The 16,468-nt window shown below is 44.8% G+C and overlaps 1 protein-coding gene across 1 annotated transcript; it reads right to left on the bottom strand.

Annotated features, from left to right (window-relative positions):
• Positions 1–362: 362 nt before the first annotated feature.
• b3gat1b (beta-1,3-glucuronyltransferase 1 (glucuronosyltransferase P) b) lies at positions 363–11,241 on the bottom strand (the record flags this gene model as incomplete). Its single annotated transcript, XM_084319829.1, has 5 exons — positions 363–488; positions 2,045–2,152; positions 2,640–2,936; positions 9,572–10,089; positions 11,130–11,241. The coding sequence occupies 4 exons, from the start codon at positions 11,239–11,241 to the stop codon at positions 2,066–2,068; spliced, it is 1,014 nt and encodes a 337-aa protein (XP_084175955.1). The 3' UTR covers positions 363–488; positions 2,045–2,065.
• Positions 11,242–16,468: the final 5,227 nt, after the last annotated feature.

Below are 16,468 nucleotides of genomic sequence, written 5' to 3'. Positions count from 1 at the left end.
CCTCCCCATCATATGTATATACTCTGTCAGGATCTAGGGGTAACAGTACTGTATATTTGAATACCGCCTATGTCACAAATGTATCAGTACTAAATACCTATATGTCCCTATGCCATAAATGTCATGTATGTTATGTATGTCATAAATGTCTATATGAATTGAAAATGGGGGACCCTGATGGAAACAAGACAAACGTCTTTCTCAGGTCTGCATCCCCTTAACAATTGTATGTATTGAGCCGTACTGTATTGTACCCATTCTGCAATCTGTTAAATAAAGTTTTCATTCATTCATTCATTCATTCATTCATTCATTCATTCATACGTGTACCACACCCGGCTTCCACTGCTTGCGGTGGGCATGGTCGCCTCCTTTCCTATGTTATGAAGTCGGTCACTGTGCAGTAAGAAATCACCGCAGGCCATGACCATCCCTGTGTGGAGCCTTGAGTCCATTTGGAATCCCAGCATGAAGTATCTCACCTGAAACTAAAAAAAGTATAAACATGTACAGTATATATGCGTGCACATGCCGTCTCAACAGTGTCTCCAAACAGACATGTCGACGTGTATAATCTTTATTCAAAACCTGCATGCGAGATAATTGTTTTCTATAATCACATTGGTTGTCGTTTTAACTTGGGGAAGTCATACATCACTGCGAAACATATCAACACAGTTTGGTGTGACGCTGAGGAAAGCTACAGCTGACTACCTGTCGTGTTGTTGGCTTTGGTGATATGGTGTTAACCCTTTCACTATCACACTATGGATGGTTAACCCTTTCACTACTACACTACAGTACAGACGGTTAACCCTTTCACAGTACTGTCTATCTGTATGTCATGTATGTCATATATGTTACGATGAATTGAAAATGGGGGACCCTGATGTAAACAAGACGAAAGTCTTTCTCTGGTCTGCATCCCCTTAACAACAGTCGGTGTTTCCTACAGTCCAACTGTATGGCCGGAGGGCCAAACCCATCCAGCCGTAGCAAGGAGGACTGTAGATGGTGAGCATGTCAGCGGCGTGAGCCCCTAATACAAAAAGCCGGTGGAGGTCACACAGAATGATCATCATCTTCCAGACACTCCAGTGACGAAGACAATATCGCCGTATTTTCTCGAAAATAGTGAGAGAGAAAATAAAGATATGTCAACGTATCTCCTTGTTTTTCTGTTTTCCTTTCCTCAGACTAATATTTCCCCACGTCAAGTGGTGTATACAGGCACTTCCTTGTGGATGAAATTTGAGAAGGAGATGAGTGTGTGGCCCCACCCCTGCTTATGTAGGCAGCAGATGGGGGTGTGGTCAGACGGATGTTGGTATGTAAAGGTACATTTTGAAATGTATTCAGTGCATATCCACTGAAGCGAGATATTATGCAACTGGTGCTGAGCGTAAGCCCTAACGAAATAGAACCGTCTGTAGTGTGGTAGTGAAAGGTTAACCTTCTGTAGTGTGGTAGTGAAAGGTACTAAAAAACACAATAGTACTATTGTCAGATGAAGATCCATCCATGACAATTGTTTTGTACCAACTCGTAAAAAAATAAATAAACACGGATACGGATCAGCTAGCCTAGCTGTTGGCCCAAAAAGCTGATCCGTATCTACTTCCATTAATGTGTGCTAAACTATGCTAGCTAAGCTCGCTAGCTGCTATAGCAGTTGGATCGCATTCCAGTGAATGCACAGAGAGGAAATAGTTATCTATCTTCTCGTCTCACTCTGGAGACGACGGTCAGTGCATTTCCCATAATGTTGGTGTGTTCTTTTATACCTTTCACTACCACACTACCAAATGGTTAACCCTTTCATGGCGACAATACAGAAGGTTAACCCTTTCACTGCCACACGACAAAGGGTTAACCCTTTCACTACCACTACAGACGGTTAACCTTTTCACGACCACACTACAGACGGTCTGTAGTGTGGTAGTGAAAGGGTTAAGATGTCTGCCCTAGACAATTCCACCATAATCATGGTGGAGGATCAGTCATTTGCAGATGTATATCTATATGTATATATCTCTATTATTACCTCTATGGAGGAGGGTGAGTTTCAAATCTCCACGCTGCAGTCTGTGAATCCTGTCTTCCCTTCATTCACCAGCACAGGTTTTTCCGTTCTCGTGTGCCAGACTAGTACCTGGAAATGAGAGGAGAGATTCAAGATTCAAGAGATGTATTCATCGCATACATAGACGAGACATATAGTGAAATGAAGTTGGCTATGCCCGCCTTGATTGTGCAAAAAATACGAATAATAAAATAGAATAGATAATAAAATAGACATGATAAAAAGTACTAAGATAAAATACAATACAACACTAAAAATGATAGGTAATGAATCCTGGGAATACATTCCCTCCGATCCATGTCCCTAGATACCAAGAACATGCAAATGGACCATGTAGAAGTGGAGCAATCCTCCATTTACTTAGGTACTGTATGTATTTTTAGGCGAATTTTCAGAAAATATGTCTAGGGTGAGGTTAAATAAAAATAAATAAACAAAAGCAGCTAGATTCTCTTGCTAGATTGTCTTGTTTAACAGCTCAGTCTCCCCTCCTCCTCCTCCTCCTCCTCCTCCTCCTCCTCCTCCTCCTCCTCCTCCTCCTCCTCCTCCTCCTCACCTTAGTGCAGTTAGCAGCCTTGGGCTCCAAGTCGCTGAGCGTGACCAGCTCCCTCAGTAAGCTGCTCTCCTGATAGCCTCCTTTCACCCCTCCAAGCTTGAAATAGGCCTGAGGCCGGTGGAGAATGAGACGCAGGTTCACGGCGAACCCGGCCATGTCGATGGCAAAGGGCCGATGGGGGTCGAACACGGTCTTCCATCCGTACACCTTGCCCAAGGTGTTGACTTTAGGGGATTCGTATCGCAGACCCCCGACAAAGGCCACGGGCCACACGGACACCCTTCTGGTTGAGCGCATCTGGAAAGATGAAGAAAGAATGTAAAGTAAGCCAAATGATTCCTTCTTCAATATGCCCTTAACCCTTTCACTGCGACAATACAGAAGGTAACCCTTTCATTGCCACACGACAAAGGGTTAACCCTTTCACAACCACACTACAGAAGGTTAATCCTTTCGCTACCAGAATACCCTGAAGACTCTAGCAGGAGCACTCATTCAAGGATACTACGACTATGCTTGCACCTCATGGTACCAAAGCACCTCAAAGGCACTAAAAACAAGATTACAAACATCACAAAACAAACTGGTCAGACTACTGCTTGACCTTACTCCTAAAACCCACCTCACCCCTGCCCATTTTGACAACCTAGGATGGCTTAGAGTAGACGACAGAGTACAGCAACTTGCAATGGGCCTGGTCTACAAGATACACTACAGGGTAGGCAATTAGGTTTGGCCGAGGGCCAAATTTTTTCCAAGCCATTGTATGGGGGGCCGGAAACAAAAACAATGGCTAATTTAATATATTGATAGTGAAAACATTGTAACTCTGTGACAGACCACCTTATAACTAAGACATACATTTGTGGCAGAGGCAGAGAATGGACAAAATAAACGAGCTGCATAGGTGGCATAATAAACTGTAAACGACATACACATTTGCACTGAACATTATACCTTTGTCTGTTTGCCATTTTATTATAAAACCAGAGACAAGCGCCTCTCTCTTATCGGCCTATCTTACATTACGCGCAACCAATGCGTCTATCTGACAGCCCTTTCTGTGGAGCGCACTGGACTATTGAGAAACAATAGGAATTTTCCATTGGTTCTCCCAGTCCACGTGACCATTTCTAGCATTTCCATTGGCTATAGTGACAGACATAGATATGTGATAAATGGATAGATACAGCGGATTAGATGCAGTCCAGGGAAAACAACCAATCTAGATATTTCAAGATTCTATGCTTTACATCCGCGCATTCTCTGAGAGATGCACAACATTTTTAGATGACAATCGATTCCGATACAATAAAGCAAGTCTTTATCACAAACAACTCCAAAGATATTCAATGTTTTACAAAACATGTCTAGTGTCGTGTCCGGCTTTAGAGGGTTAAAAGCCTAATTGTATGTTTTATTTAGTTAATAAAAGTCTTGTTGTAATTCCTTATATACCTAATGTAGCGCATCTTCTTGAAGCAGATTCAGCTTTTTTTGCTCTGATTTTACTTTAGTTTAAATGCATTGTTACTGTTCACATGTGTGGTGCCGTCAGTCATATATAAGTAAAGATAAAGTTTGAATGACTTACTGAACTGGTGTTTTAATTTCACACCACACTGCTTGTTTGTTATTTCAGCACCAGGCGCTGTCCACCGACTTTTTTCATGTTGAGCAAGCGCTACATTGCACCTCGCTGCCTACCTGTTATTCACTCTCTCAACATGGATAAAACAAAGTATAATAAGCATTCTTTAGGTGGTGGTAGTTTCTCTATTTGGATATTATAGCTAACATATAGCCTAGCCTAGTTGGTCTGATATAGAATAATAATTTTTTTTCTTTTCTTTTTATAATCTGAGGGGCCAGATATTATTGCTGGCGGGCCAATTTCGGCCCACGGGCCGCCTATTGCCGACCCCTGCACTACACCACAAAGGTACCCATGTACATGTCGAAATACTTCCCAAAGGTCAGTGAATACCACGGCCACAACACCAGAGGGAGTTCCACAAATCATGTGCAACCCAGATTCGGCACAAACAAGGGTCTAAACACGTTTTGCAATTATGCCACATCAATGTGGAACGCCCTACCCACAGCCGTAAAAAAATGTGAATCCCTACCCACCTTCAAAACCGCTCTCAAAGAGCACCTACGGGAGGCTGGCCCCCGTAAATGTTCGAACCCACAATCCCACCCACCCACCCCCTCCTAATGTACAGTTCCCTCCCCCTCGTATGTATATATTTACTGTTAGGATCTCTGTTTAACAGTACTGTATATTTGCATATCTTGTATGTCACAAATGTAACAGTACTGCATATCTGTATGTCATGTATGTCATAAATGTCATGATTAGTTTAGATTAGATGTGTATTGAGCTGTACTGTACTGTACCCATTCTGCAATCTGTTAATAAAAGTTTTCAATCAATCAATCAATCAAACCACACTACAGAAGGTTAACCTTTCACTACCACACTACAGAAGGTTAACCCTTTCACTACCACACTAGACGGTTAACCCTTTCACTACCACACTACAGAAGGTTAACCTTTCACTACCACACTACAGAAGGTTAACCCTTTCACTACCACACTACATATGGTTAACCCTTTCACTACCACACTACAGAACCCTTTCACTACTACACTACAGACAGTTAACCCTTTCACTACCACACTACAGACGGTTAACCTTCTGTAGTGTGGTAGTGAAAGGTTAAACTTCTGTAATGTGGTAGTGAAAGGTTAACCTTCTGTAGTGTGGTAGTGAAAAGGTTAACCACAATGCAGGTTATCAAGCACAAATAACAGATTCATAGGGTTGCTTCTGCCTGTGCAGAACACAGCGCCTCCATTCCTACTTCTCTTTGCTGAACAGGGACGCCTGATTACTTTTACCAACGGATTTCCAGTTCCGCGTTCGCGATCTGCGATCTGATTGGCCACTGACGTTTCTGGTTGCGCCAATCGTGTGACGCCTGTTTCTATCACCGGTTAAGCTTAGGCACTCTTTCGAAGTTGGTTAAGGTTAGAGTTTGTCTTAGAGCAGGGCGATAGAACACCAGCCCTGATTCCAAACTCTAACCTTAACCAGCTTCGAAAGAGTCGCCTAAGCTTAACCAGTGATAAACTACGCGTTGCTTGCAGGCTGTTCGAGGCGGAAATGGGCGCGTCACGCGATTGGGCGCACATGTCACATGACCAGAAACGTCAGTGGCCAATCAGATTGCACCAGAAACGTCAGTGGCCAATCAGATCGCAGAACGCGGAACTGGAAATCCGTTGGTAAAAAACTAGACGCAACAGGGACACACACAAAGTGCCATTCCTGTGAGACGCCACTAAGGGCTAAGTGTGACTGACTAGGTTTAGCTTGTACAGTTGTACATTGTTCCCCACCCACCCACCCCTCCTACCCAACCCCCCTCCCACCACCCCACCCACCCACCCACCTCCAATGTACAGCCCCCCCCCCACCTACCCAATGTATATACTCTCTTTTCTGGACTCTTTTTGTATCACAAACAGTACTGTATTTGCAAATCTGGTATGTCATAAATGTATAGATGTAGCAGTACTGTCTATCTGTATGTCATGTATGTCATATATGTCCTGATGAATTGAAAATGGGGGACCCTGTTGAAAGTTGAACTCTGGTCTGCATCCCCTTAACAATTGTGGGTATTGAGCTGTACTGTATTGTACCCATTCTACAATCTGTTAATAAAGTTTTCAATCAATCAATCAATCAATCAATCAATCAATCAATCAATCAATCAATCAATCAATCAATCAAAGGTTTACTTTATTTGTTCAAGGGGGACAGTGTACATTAATACACATTTTAAAAACGTAAATGCACCAAATTTTATCCAAAAAGGCAAATTTCCATTAGTAGAGTCCCATGCCAGAAGGTACAGGCTAAAATCCTATGTAAAAAAGAGTTAGCAATACAAACTGTATTGTTTGTCCCAGGTATGTGGTACTAATCTGATGTTGGTTTAAAAGTAATAATGTTTTGCTAACCCTACAGGTTCGCTTTTATGGGGGGGGGTGTGACGTATGTGGGTTGGTCATTATCATTATTACTGTATTTGTGACACCATGTGAACATCAGGTTAGGACGCGTGAATATTTTCCCTAACGGAGTTGCACTTCCGCGTTCGGTTTGCACGATCTGATTGGCCACTGACGTTTCTGGTCATGTGACATCTGCGCCAATCGTGTGACAGCGGGGCTCCGTCGTCTCGAGTTGACACAGCCTCGTCTGCACGCAGAATTCCATCCCAAAACACTAGTCTAAACGCAACATTAAAAGTGAGACCGCAAGACGACTTTTGCGGTTTCTGTTCTTTTTCTTTCTTTGTCAGGTGCCGCCCGTCCCGACACTGAAGAGTGCTGATTGCCTGATGAGTGGTAGCCCCTTCCGTGACTGCGATGTGCAAGCCAGGGGCTGGCTTTTTAATATGTCACTCTCAGCTATGTAGCTACCAGGCTCGTTTGGACCACCAAGCACTGCTTCCGAGCTCGGGGTGGGTCAAAAATATATCAGATATGAATTTCAAAGGTACCCAGCGTACAAATAGGGTTTCACTCAGCGACGCGCTGAGGTCTGAAAGCTCGGAGTTGCTAATAAACAGTTTAAATCATTGTTATGCACCAGGGGGGACAAGGACAGAGCACATCATGACATATTAGATGGCCCAGGCATAGACAAACTCACAATATCCACACACTGCACACACACACACACACACACACACACACACACACACACACACACACACACACACACACACACACACACACACACACACACACACACACACACACACACACACACACACACACACACACACACACACACACACACACACGCACACACACACAACACATCAGTGTTGACTATGCTGATTTTCAATTTCTTAACCCTGCACTTGAATGAGTGATATGATGTGGACTTTCTAATTCAGACCTGGGTACGTATCCGGCCCGCGGGATGATTCTGACCGGCCCGCAGAAGATTACATGATAATAATTTGTTTTCCTTTTATATATATATATATATATATATATATATATATATATATATATATATATATATATATATATATATATATATATATATATATATATATATATATATATATATATATTTTTTTTTTTTTTTTTTTACTTTTTTTTTTTCAACGTTCACACGCACAATATACGCTTACCTAGGATTTGACTTGATTCAACATCAAAGCAGTCGGGGCAAGCCGAAAACGGTCTAAAGTGTGGTTATTTGAAGTTTGGATTTTTTTTTTTACAACTGAGGTAGGTAGATTACATTTTTAGAGACTAAAGTACAGAAAAAAGGTACCGTTGGGTACCGGTATCGATTCACAGGTACCGGTACCGTATCGGTTCAAATGTGAACGGTACCCATCCCTACTGAACACACAACTGCAGGGCAAGGGCATTTTTGCTCATGAAATGCATAGCCATGTGAAAGCCTTCATGACAAAGTTGCAATTAATTTCAAGGCAACTAGGCAGCAACAATCTCAAACACATGAAAACCCTGAAAGAAGTCAAACCATCAGCTGATCACCGGCACAGGTACTCATCCATGTTGGGAGCAGTGCATGATGAATTTTCAAGGCGTTTTCAAGATTTCAAAAAGGTTGAGGATGAAATGCAGCTGGTTTCCTCTCCCTTTACCTGCAGTGTTGATAGTTGTTCAGCTTGAACTCATTGACCTGCAGTCTGATTCACTACTGAAAGAGCACTTTAAGTCAGCATCACTGCTAAAGTTCTACTCTGCTCTCAAGGAGGAGAACTTTCCAAACATGAGGAGACATGCTCAGAAGATGTTGGTTCTCTTTGGATCCACCTACATATGTGAACAGACATTCTCAGTCATGACGTTTACCAAGTCCAGGTACAGATCCTCTCTCACTGATGAACATCTGGCAGCTATGCTTCGCATCTCCACCTCAGACATGCAACCTGACTTTGATGGACTTGTTAAAGCTCAACAGAGACTGGATTTCTCACACTGAATGAAAAAAAAAATAACTGAAGAACACTAAAATGTGGAAATATAACAAGTGAAATGGGACACTTGATCGTTTTATTTCTTTTTTTTGCACAGTTCTGAAAACATTAAATGTTTAATATAGGCATGTAAAGTAAAAAAGGCTACAAAACTGGGACACTTTTCTTTACACAGTTCAGTGACATGTCTTGTTTATTTTTGCTATAAGATGATGTGATGTCTTTAGAAAGCTAAGAAAATCCATGTTTCAATAGTATATGAAACTCAAAATGCCCTTTGTTATTAATGTTTCACATTTTGTTTATCATTTTGGAAATAAATTCTATTTGAATAAATGATATTTTTGAAAGCTAACCTCACCTTTTAATTGCCAAATAATAACATACACTCTTACCAGGGGTCAAAACAATGCCATTTACTGCTTTTTATATAGAAATAAAATGTATATTATGCATAATTGAGTTTGGAATTTTGGCCCGGCCCTCCAACCTATTTTCAGTTGCTCATTCGGCCCCCTGGGAAAAATAATTGCCCACCCCTGTTCTAATTGGTTGAGGTATTAAATTCCATTGGTGGGATTCTGACTGAATGAATGAATGAATGAACAAGTTAGTGATATTGCCCCGGTCCATAGAGATGCTTTGCATCTTAGGAATATAGATGCACAGATCATCCTGATACACTCACCTCTTCAAACAGTTCCAGACTGTAGGTGTTGTCATCATCCGACACTCACCTCTTCAAACAGTTCCAGACTATAGGTATTGTCATCATCCGACACTCACCTCTTCAAACAGTTCCAGACTGTAGGTATTATCATCATCCGACACTCACCTCTTCAAACAGTTCCAGACTGTAGGTATTGTCATCATCCGACACTCACCTCTTCAAACAGTTCCAGACTGTAGGTATTGTCATCATCCGCGAAGTACACGACCCCCGGCCGACTGTTGTTGCTGACACTGAAGGTCTCCCTGAGCCACCGTAGGGCCAGGTTCCTCTGCATGGTTCCCCGTGGGAGCCTGTTGTGGTCCCCCGAGTCCCCGCGCAGCCTGTAGTTCCTCGGGGTCTCCACGTTGAGGTGGGTGTAGTTGAGGCCCGTCTCGCGGAGGAGGCGGCCGACCAGAGCGGTCCTCCGTGGGGAGTCCTCCACCAGGATCCAGTGGAGGTTGGGCACGTGGAGGAAGGTGTTGGCCAGACGCGTCAGCTCGGCCTTCTGCACCGGCCGGCTGTAGGTGGGCGTGACGACGTGGAGGACAGGTGTCGCGCGGGACCACGGCGGAGGACGGCTGTAGACGTACTCGGTGGGCACCACCACGACGTCCCGCTTCTGCTGCAGGACGCAGGAGTCCTTGAAGGCGGCGGTGCTCCGGGAGTCGGATCGTCTGTCACGTCTGTCATCTAAACCGGGAGAGTTGGTGGCAAATATTAACCCTTTCACTACCACACTACCAAATGGTTAACCCTTTCACTGCAACAATACAGAAGGTTAACCCTTTCACTGCCACACGACAATGGGGTTAACCCTTAACAACCGTCTGTAGTGTGGCAGTGAAAGGGTTAACCTTCTGTAGTGTGGTAGTGAAAGGGTTAAAGCATAGAGGTGTTTGTGTTCTTTAAAGTGTCAAGCAAGTAGTTTGTGCAGAGGAGCAGGTGTGTCAGTAAAACTGTCATCACGCACAAGCGCCACTATTTACCCATAATGATAAGCCTAATTTGAGAGAATAACAAACTATAATACCATGTTTTATATTACACAACGCTTTTACAATTTTATTTTTAATAAAAATTATATTATATGCATTTTAAATTTTATTTAGTTTGGGAACCACTGTCCTAGAGTGCCTGAGCAGTGGACAGCTGTGACCTTATATGGCCTGATGGCTGATGACGTCTCATGACGTCTCACCTGTCTGAGCAGCCAATCATGATTTATGACATTATGCACTTTCAATAAAGCATTATTTAAAAAAAAACTGTTGTCATTCTTATGTTGTGGCAGCAGCAGGGGGGACGACGACGACTTCGTAACCTAGTTACTTTCAAAGTTAGTTACTTTGATAATCAAGTAATCAGTAAAGTAACTAGATTACTTTTTAAAGGAGTAATCAGTAATCAGTAATCAGATTATTTTTACAAGTAATCTGTGGCATCACTGTTCCTGTGTGCACACGCGTGCACATCCGTGCATGTGCGTGCACGCGATTCTGCTCACAAAAGCTTGGTTGCACATCGTGCAACCCCGTCCCATGAGCAACGCCCCTCTGGCTACAGAAGGTTAACCTTTCACTACCACACTACAGTAGCATGGTAGTGAAAGGGTTAACCTTCTGTAGTGTGGTAGCGAAATGGTTAACCTTCTGTATTGTCGCAGTGAAAGGGTTAACCATTTGGTAGTGTGGTAGTGAAAGGGTTAACAGGAAATTGTGAGTGATCTTTACCCTTTTGAGCAGCTAGCAGAGGAGTGACGGCACTCTGGTGCCAGACGGTGATGAGCAGTGTCCACGGCAACACGATCAACACGATGGCGAGTACGTCCCGTCTCTTCGGCATCTCCTGGGTCAAACCTGAGCCACGTCATAACCTGCAGGACACATCAACATCAAGGTTAACTCCTTGACCAGTCTCAGGTTATGGAAAAGGTTTTGCCTCGTTTTGGTGTGGATCTAGTAGTGTGAACTGTGAAATGTGAAGTGTTGGTGTGACGTAGATAGGTTGGTCGTCATCCTTATTATTGTATTTGTATATACCGGTAGTATGGTGCTGTGTTTTGTTAATAATTCCCCTTTTCTGTTTTCTCAGGTGCCGCCCGCCTTATCGTCTATTCCTGTTTTTTGTTCTCCCTTTCCCTTGTGACAATTTTGTCGTGGGCTTCATTCCCTTCATTCCCCTTTGTTACTTTGGAAACGCCTTATTTCTTCCTCCTACCGGGACCTGTGCTAAATGCACCTGCTGAACGGGTTGGATTCACAACAACCCGGTTCAGATATACAGTTATGGGTTAACTGATACAGTATGTAAAGCATTTTACATAACATTTATAGACCGTTGTATGTGACTGATAGTTGGGATCACATGAAATTGGTACTTTGTAGGAGTGCGGTAATGATAGCGCAGACGGAGTCGTGTTCCGAAGCAAAAACAAACTATTTTATTACGCACTCTACTGTCACACAAACAACGCTTTCATTCATCTTTCACTCGTCTCTCTTTAACTACGTTATCCCCTGATAAGGGTCACAGGAGCTGTAGTAAACACCACAATAGGCTAGAATGCCGTGAATTATGACCCATGTAGCCACCACACACGTCCCCCCAGAATTCACAAGAACTGGCCCCAAAAAACGGCCAGGGGCTCTGACGACCCGCCCAAAATGACTCCGGTACCCCTGGGCAGGCACAGGAGACCGAGGCAGTGGTAAAGCAGTAGGCTGACACTTAACAGGCATCGGACGGCAGGTACGGGGGTCCGCCGGAGCTAGAATCGGCATCGGGACTGCCCTACCATGTGGGCGACCGCGGCGGTGCGGTTGGGCCAACTCAATGGGGCAGTCCAAATCCAGGTGAGCAGGCTTCAGGCGATCCACCGAGATCCGTTCTTCACTCCCCCCCAATGGCCCCCCATGTCAATGACAAAGGTCTTCTTATCGCCTGCCTTCACAACCCGGTAAGGACCATCGTAGGGTGGCTGTAGGGGGCCTTGATGGGCGTCTGCTGCTTGCAGATCAGGCGGGACACGCACCTTCGGAACGCTGTGGCATGAGGTAGGGATGGGCAAGAAAGACTTGGCCTTGTCCAGCAGAGCATCCCGCTGTTCCAGTGCTGACCAGGAGACCGTAACACAGGGAAGAAAATCCCCTGGGACACGGAGGGGTTGGCCGTATACCAGCTCAGCCGAAGATGAAAGAAGGACCTCCTTAGGTGCAGTACGGAGTCCCAGCATCACCCAAGGAAGTCTGTCCCAGCTGTCGCCCCCGGAGATTGGCCTTAAGAGCAACTTTCATCGACCGGTGAAAGCGTTCACACAGGCCATTGGCCTGTGGATGATAGGCCGTAGTGCGGTGGAGGGAGACACCCAACTGCTGGGTAATGGAAGTCCATAACGCGGAAGTGAATTGGGCCCCTCGATCAGAGGAAAGATCAGAGGGAACACCGAACCGAGCGACCCAGGTACTGATGAATGCACGGGCTGTAGTAGTCAGCTGTAGTAGTCGCAGTGAGTGAGACAGCCTCCGGCCAACGGGTGGCCCTGTCTACCATCGTCAGAAGGTGAGTGTACCCCCTGGAGGGAGGAAGGGGTCCCACCAGCTCCACGTTGATGTGGTCAAAACGCCTCTCAGGGACTTTGAACTGCTCCAACGGGTCTTAACATGCCGATGGACCTTCGCGTGTTGGCATGCCATGCAGGTCCTGACCCAACCCCCAATGTCAACCTTCATCCTGGGCCAGATTAATTTCGCCTCCATTAGGTGCTGTGATGGTTTTCTGCCCGGGTGCGAGAGGCCATGGACGGCCTCGAAAACTTGTCGTCTCCATGCATGTGGAACCACTGGATAGATATATCACATAGCAGAGTCGTGCCATCATCAATGAAGGGGACGTCCGCCAACCGGAGGCCAGTAACCGCCGTCCTGCATGCCTGGATGCCTGGGTCTGAAACCTGATCCACAGCCATATGGGCGTAATCAATGCCCAGGTAGACAGCACCGATGGCGGCACGAGAGAGGCAGTCAGCCACGGGGTTGTCCTTCCCAGCCACATGCCGGATGTCAGTGGTGAACTCAGAGATGAAAGCCAGATGCCGTTGTTGCCTGGCAGACCACGGTTCTGACACCTTCGCCATAGCAAAAATCAATGGTTTGTGGTCAAGTCAAGTCAAGTCAAGAGTTTTATTTGTCACGGCATACAAGTATACAATGAAATGCGGGTGGTCTTGCCCGCAACGATGTGCAATACAGTGGTACAACATATAATAGAATCCAATACAAAAAACATTGTGCAATAACAGGTAACAGGCAACATGGTGTGACATCTCGGCATTTGTACATAGTTATTTACAGAGTATATAGGACATGCTAGGTAGCTTTGGTAGTGCAATACACTGTTACTGTTGCTAATACTAGTTTAAAGTGGCCTTTCCTTTTGGCAATAAGTGTGGGTGTGTGCGGCATGAGTGTGTGCCCGCTCATGTTAAAGTCACTCTAGGTGGGCAGCCTGAGGGATGAACCGATGGTATAAATTCACCATCCCCAGGAACTCCTGCAAGGCCCTAACAGTGGTAGGGCGTGGGAGCTGCACCTTTACTGGCACAAAAACAGTGAAAGGGCGAGCCTCCAGCAGGAAACGGAAATGTCTGACTGCCAAGTACAGGGCGAGGAGCTCACGGTCAAAGGTGCTGTACTTCTCTTCGCTGGAACGGAGTTGTCGGCTGAAGAACGCCAGGGGTTGCCAAATGCCATTGACCAACTGCTCGTAAACGGTTCCAACGACATAATCCGAGGCATCAGTTGTCAACGCCACGGGAGCGCATGGTTGCGCTCGCAAGGGCCTCCTTGGTATCCGAGAACGCCTTTGACATGTCGTCGGAGCAGGCAATGGCATACTTGGGAGTCTTGCCCTTGAGAGCCCCATACAGGGGGCGCATTAGGTGGGTAGCCTGAGGGATAGCCGCGGCAGAGATAGAGAGTGGTTGCAAACGGAACCCCTGCTCATCAATGCTGCCAAACACCCCTTCCCAGCTGAGAAAAATACATCCGCTTCTCTAGCTAGCTGACGAAAGTCAGTTTTGATGGAATTAGCCATAGATAAACAAACATGGTCTGGCAGCTGTTGCAGGAAAAGTTCTTTAAATAGAAAACATGGCCCATGGTCACTCAGCAGAGCTAGCATGTGGTCCATCAGTTCAGAGGGTTTTGAGTCACCCAGTCCAGGTAGAGAGAGAAGCTGGCGAGCACGGTCAGATTCAGACAGACCGAAAGCCTCTTTAAGATGTGTTTTTATAGTTTCAAGTTTCAAGTTTCTTTAATAGTTGTCATACAGAAGTACAGAATACTTTTGTACAAAATGCTTCTTACTGTTGCGCTCCAGAGACTGTGCAAGACAAGATAAGTATGAAATAAAAACATAGTAAAATTAGAAGTAAAAAAAAGGTCACAGTGTTCAGTTTAGACATATGTACAATGTTCGATGCAGAATAGACGTAGTTACCATACAATATACAATACTGTGCAGTGTACTAATATACAATACTATATACAATACTATATAGTGCAAGGCAGAAATGGAGAAATGGGACGAGTGTACTAATATACAATACTATATACAATACTATATAGTGCAAGGCAGAAATGGAGAAATGGGACGAGGTGCAATTTAGGTACAATTCACAGTAGGTGTACGAGTTGTAGTGCAAATCCTTTATCAATAAATATAAAGTGTAAGTGTGTTTGTGTGATCTAAAGTGTGGAGAGTGGGTGCTGCAGTGTGTTGTTTGTTTGAGTGAGTGTGTGCGTGTGGGTGTGTGTGCTGTATGCATTTGATGGTTGTTGCATAGTGATTATTGTTCGTTTAGCGATTATTGTTCGTTTAGCAGCCTGATGGCCTGGGGATAGAAGCTTCTTCTGAGTCTTTCTGTGCTCGCCTTAAGACTCCGGTATCGCTTGCCTGACCGCAGCAGTTCAAAGAGGCAGTTGTTCGGGTGGCTCGAGTCCTTAATAATTCTCTTAGCCTTCCCCTTGCACCGCTTGTAGTAAATGTTCTGGAGGGTGGGAAGCCCCCCTCCAATTGTGCGTTCGGCTGAACGTGTCACTCTTTGTAGTCTGCTACGGTCTTGTGCAGTGCTATTCCCAAACCAGGAGGTGATGTTGCCGGTCAGGATGCTCTCTATTGTACATGAGTAGAAGTTCCTAAGGATCTTCTGACTGACTTGGAACTTCCTTAGGCGCCTGAGGAAGTAGAGGCGTTGTCGTGCCTTCTTCACTACACTGTCAATGTGTGTGGTCCATGTCAAGTCCTCGGATATGTGGGCTCCGAGGTACTTGAAACTGTTCACTCTCTCAACCGGTGCCCCGTCGATGCATACTTGTCATGTGTAGGTGGGTTTTCCAGCAAACTCACCACTCTCGCTGCAGTTGAGTTTGTAAGGGCTGCTACCACATAGTAGTACTTGGTGGCATCTGTAATATCCCTGAGAGCGAATTGGGCTTCGGCTTGCGCAAACCCAGCGTTGGCACTCTGTTCCCAAAACTCGAGCAGCTTGAGTGAAACTGCGTTCAAAGATCTGCGATCTGCGTTCTGTTGTTCAGTTGACATGTTCGATATAATCTCCGAAATATGTCCAAGAGAAAATAAGGGTCACCAATGTAGGAGTGTCGTAATGATAGCGCAGACGGAGTCGTGTTCCGATGCAAAAACAAACTATTTTATTACGCACTCTACTGTCTTCAGATTAAAGCAAGCTATTCAGACCTGCCCCCATGTCCTATATCACACCTAACAACCTAACACACTCCTTGGGTAGGAGTCATGGTGGAGGAGTGTGTGTGTGTGTGTGTGTGTGTGTGTGTGTGTGTGTGTGTGTGTGTGTGTGTGTGTGTGTGTGTGTGTGTGTGTGTGTGTGTGTGTGTGTGTGTGTGTCAGTTATATTGACTCTATGAAACTATAGAATAGTTGATAAGATAAATAAAGAATAAAGCTATAGAATAAGCGGATAGTAAGTGATAATTAATTGCAACTAATGTACATCAGTGAAATGGAGATTTTACCTTTCTCTCTTATGAGT

The sequence above is a fragment of the Notolepis coatsorum genome, assembly GCF_963971535.1.
Source record: "Notolepis coatsorum genome assembly, chromosome: 8".
NCBI lineage: Eukaryota > Metazoa > Chordata > Actinopteri > Aulopiformes > Paralepididae > Notolepis > Notolepis coatsorum.
This window is presented reverse-complemented; position numbering and strand designations above follow the sequence as displayed.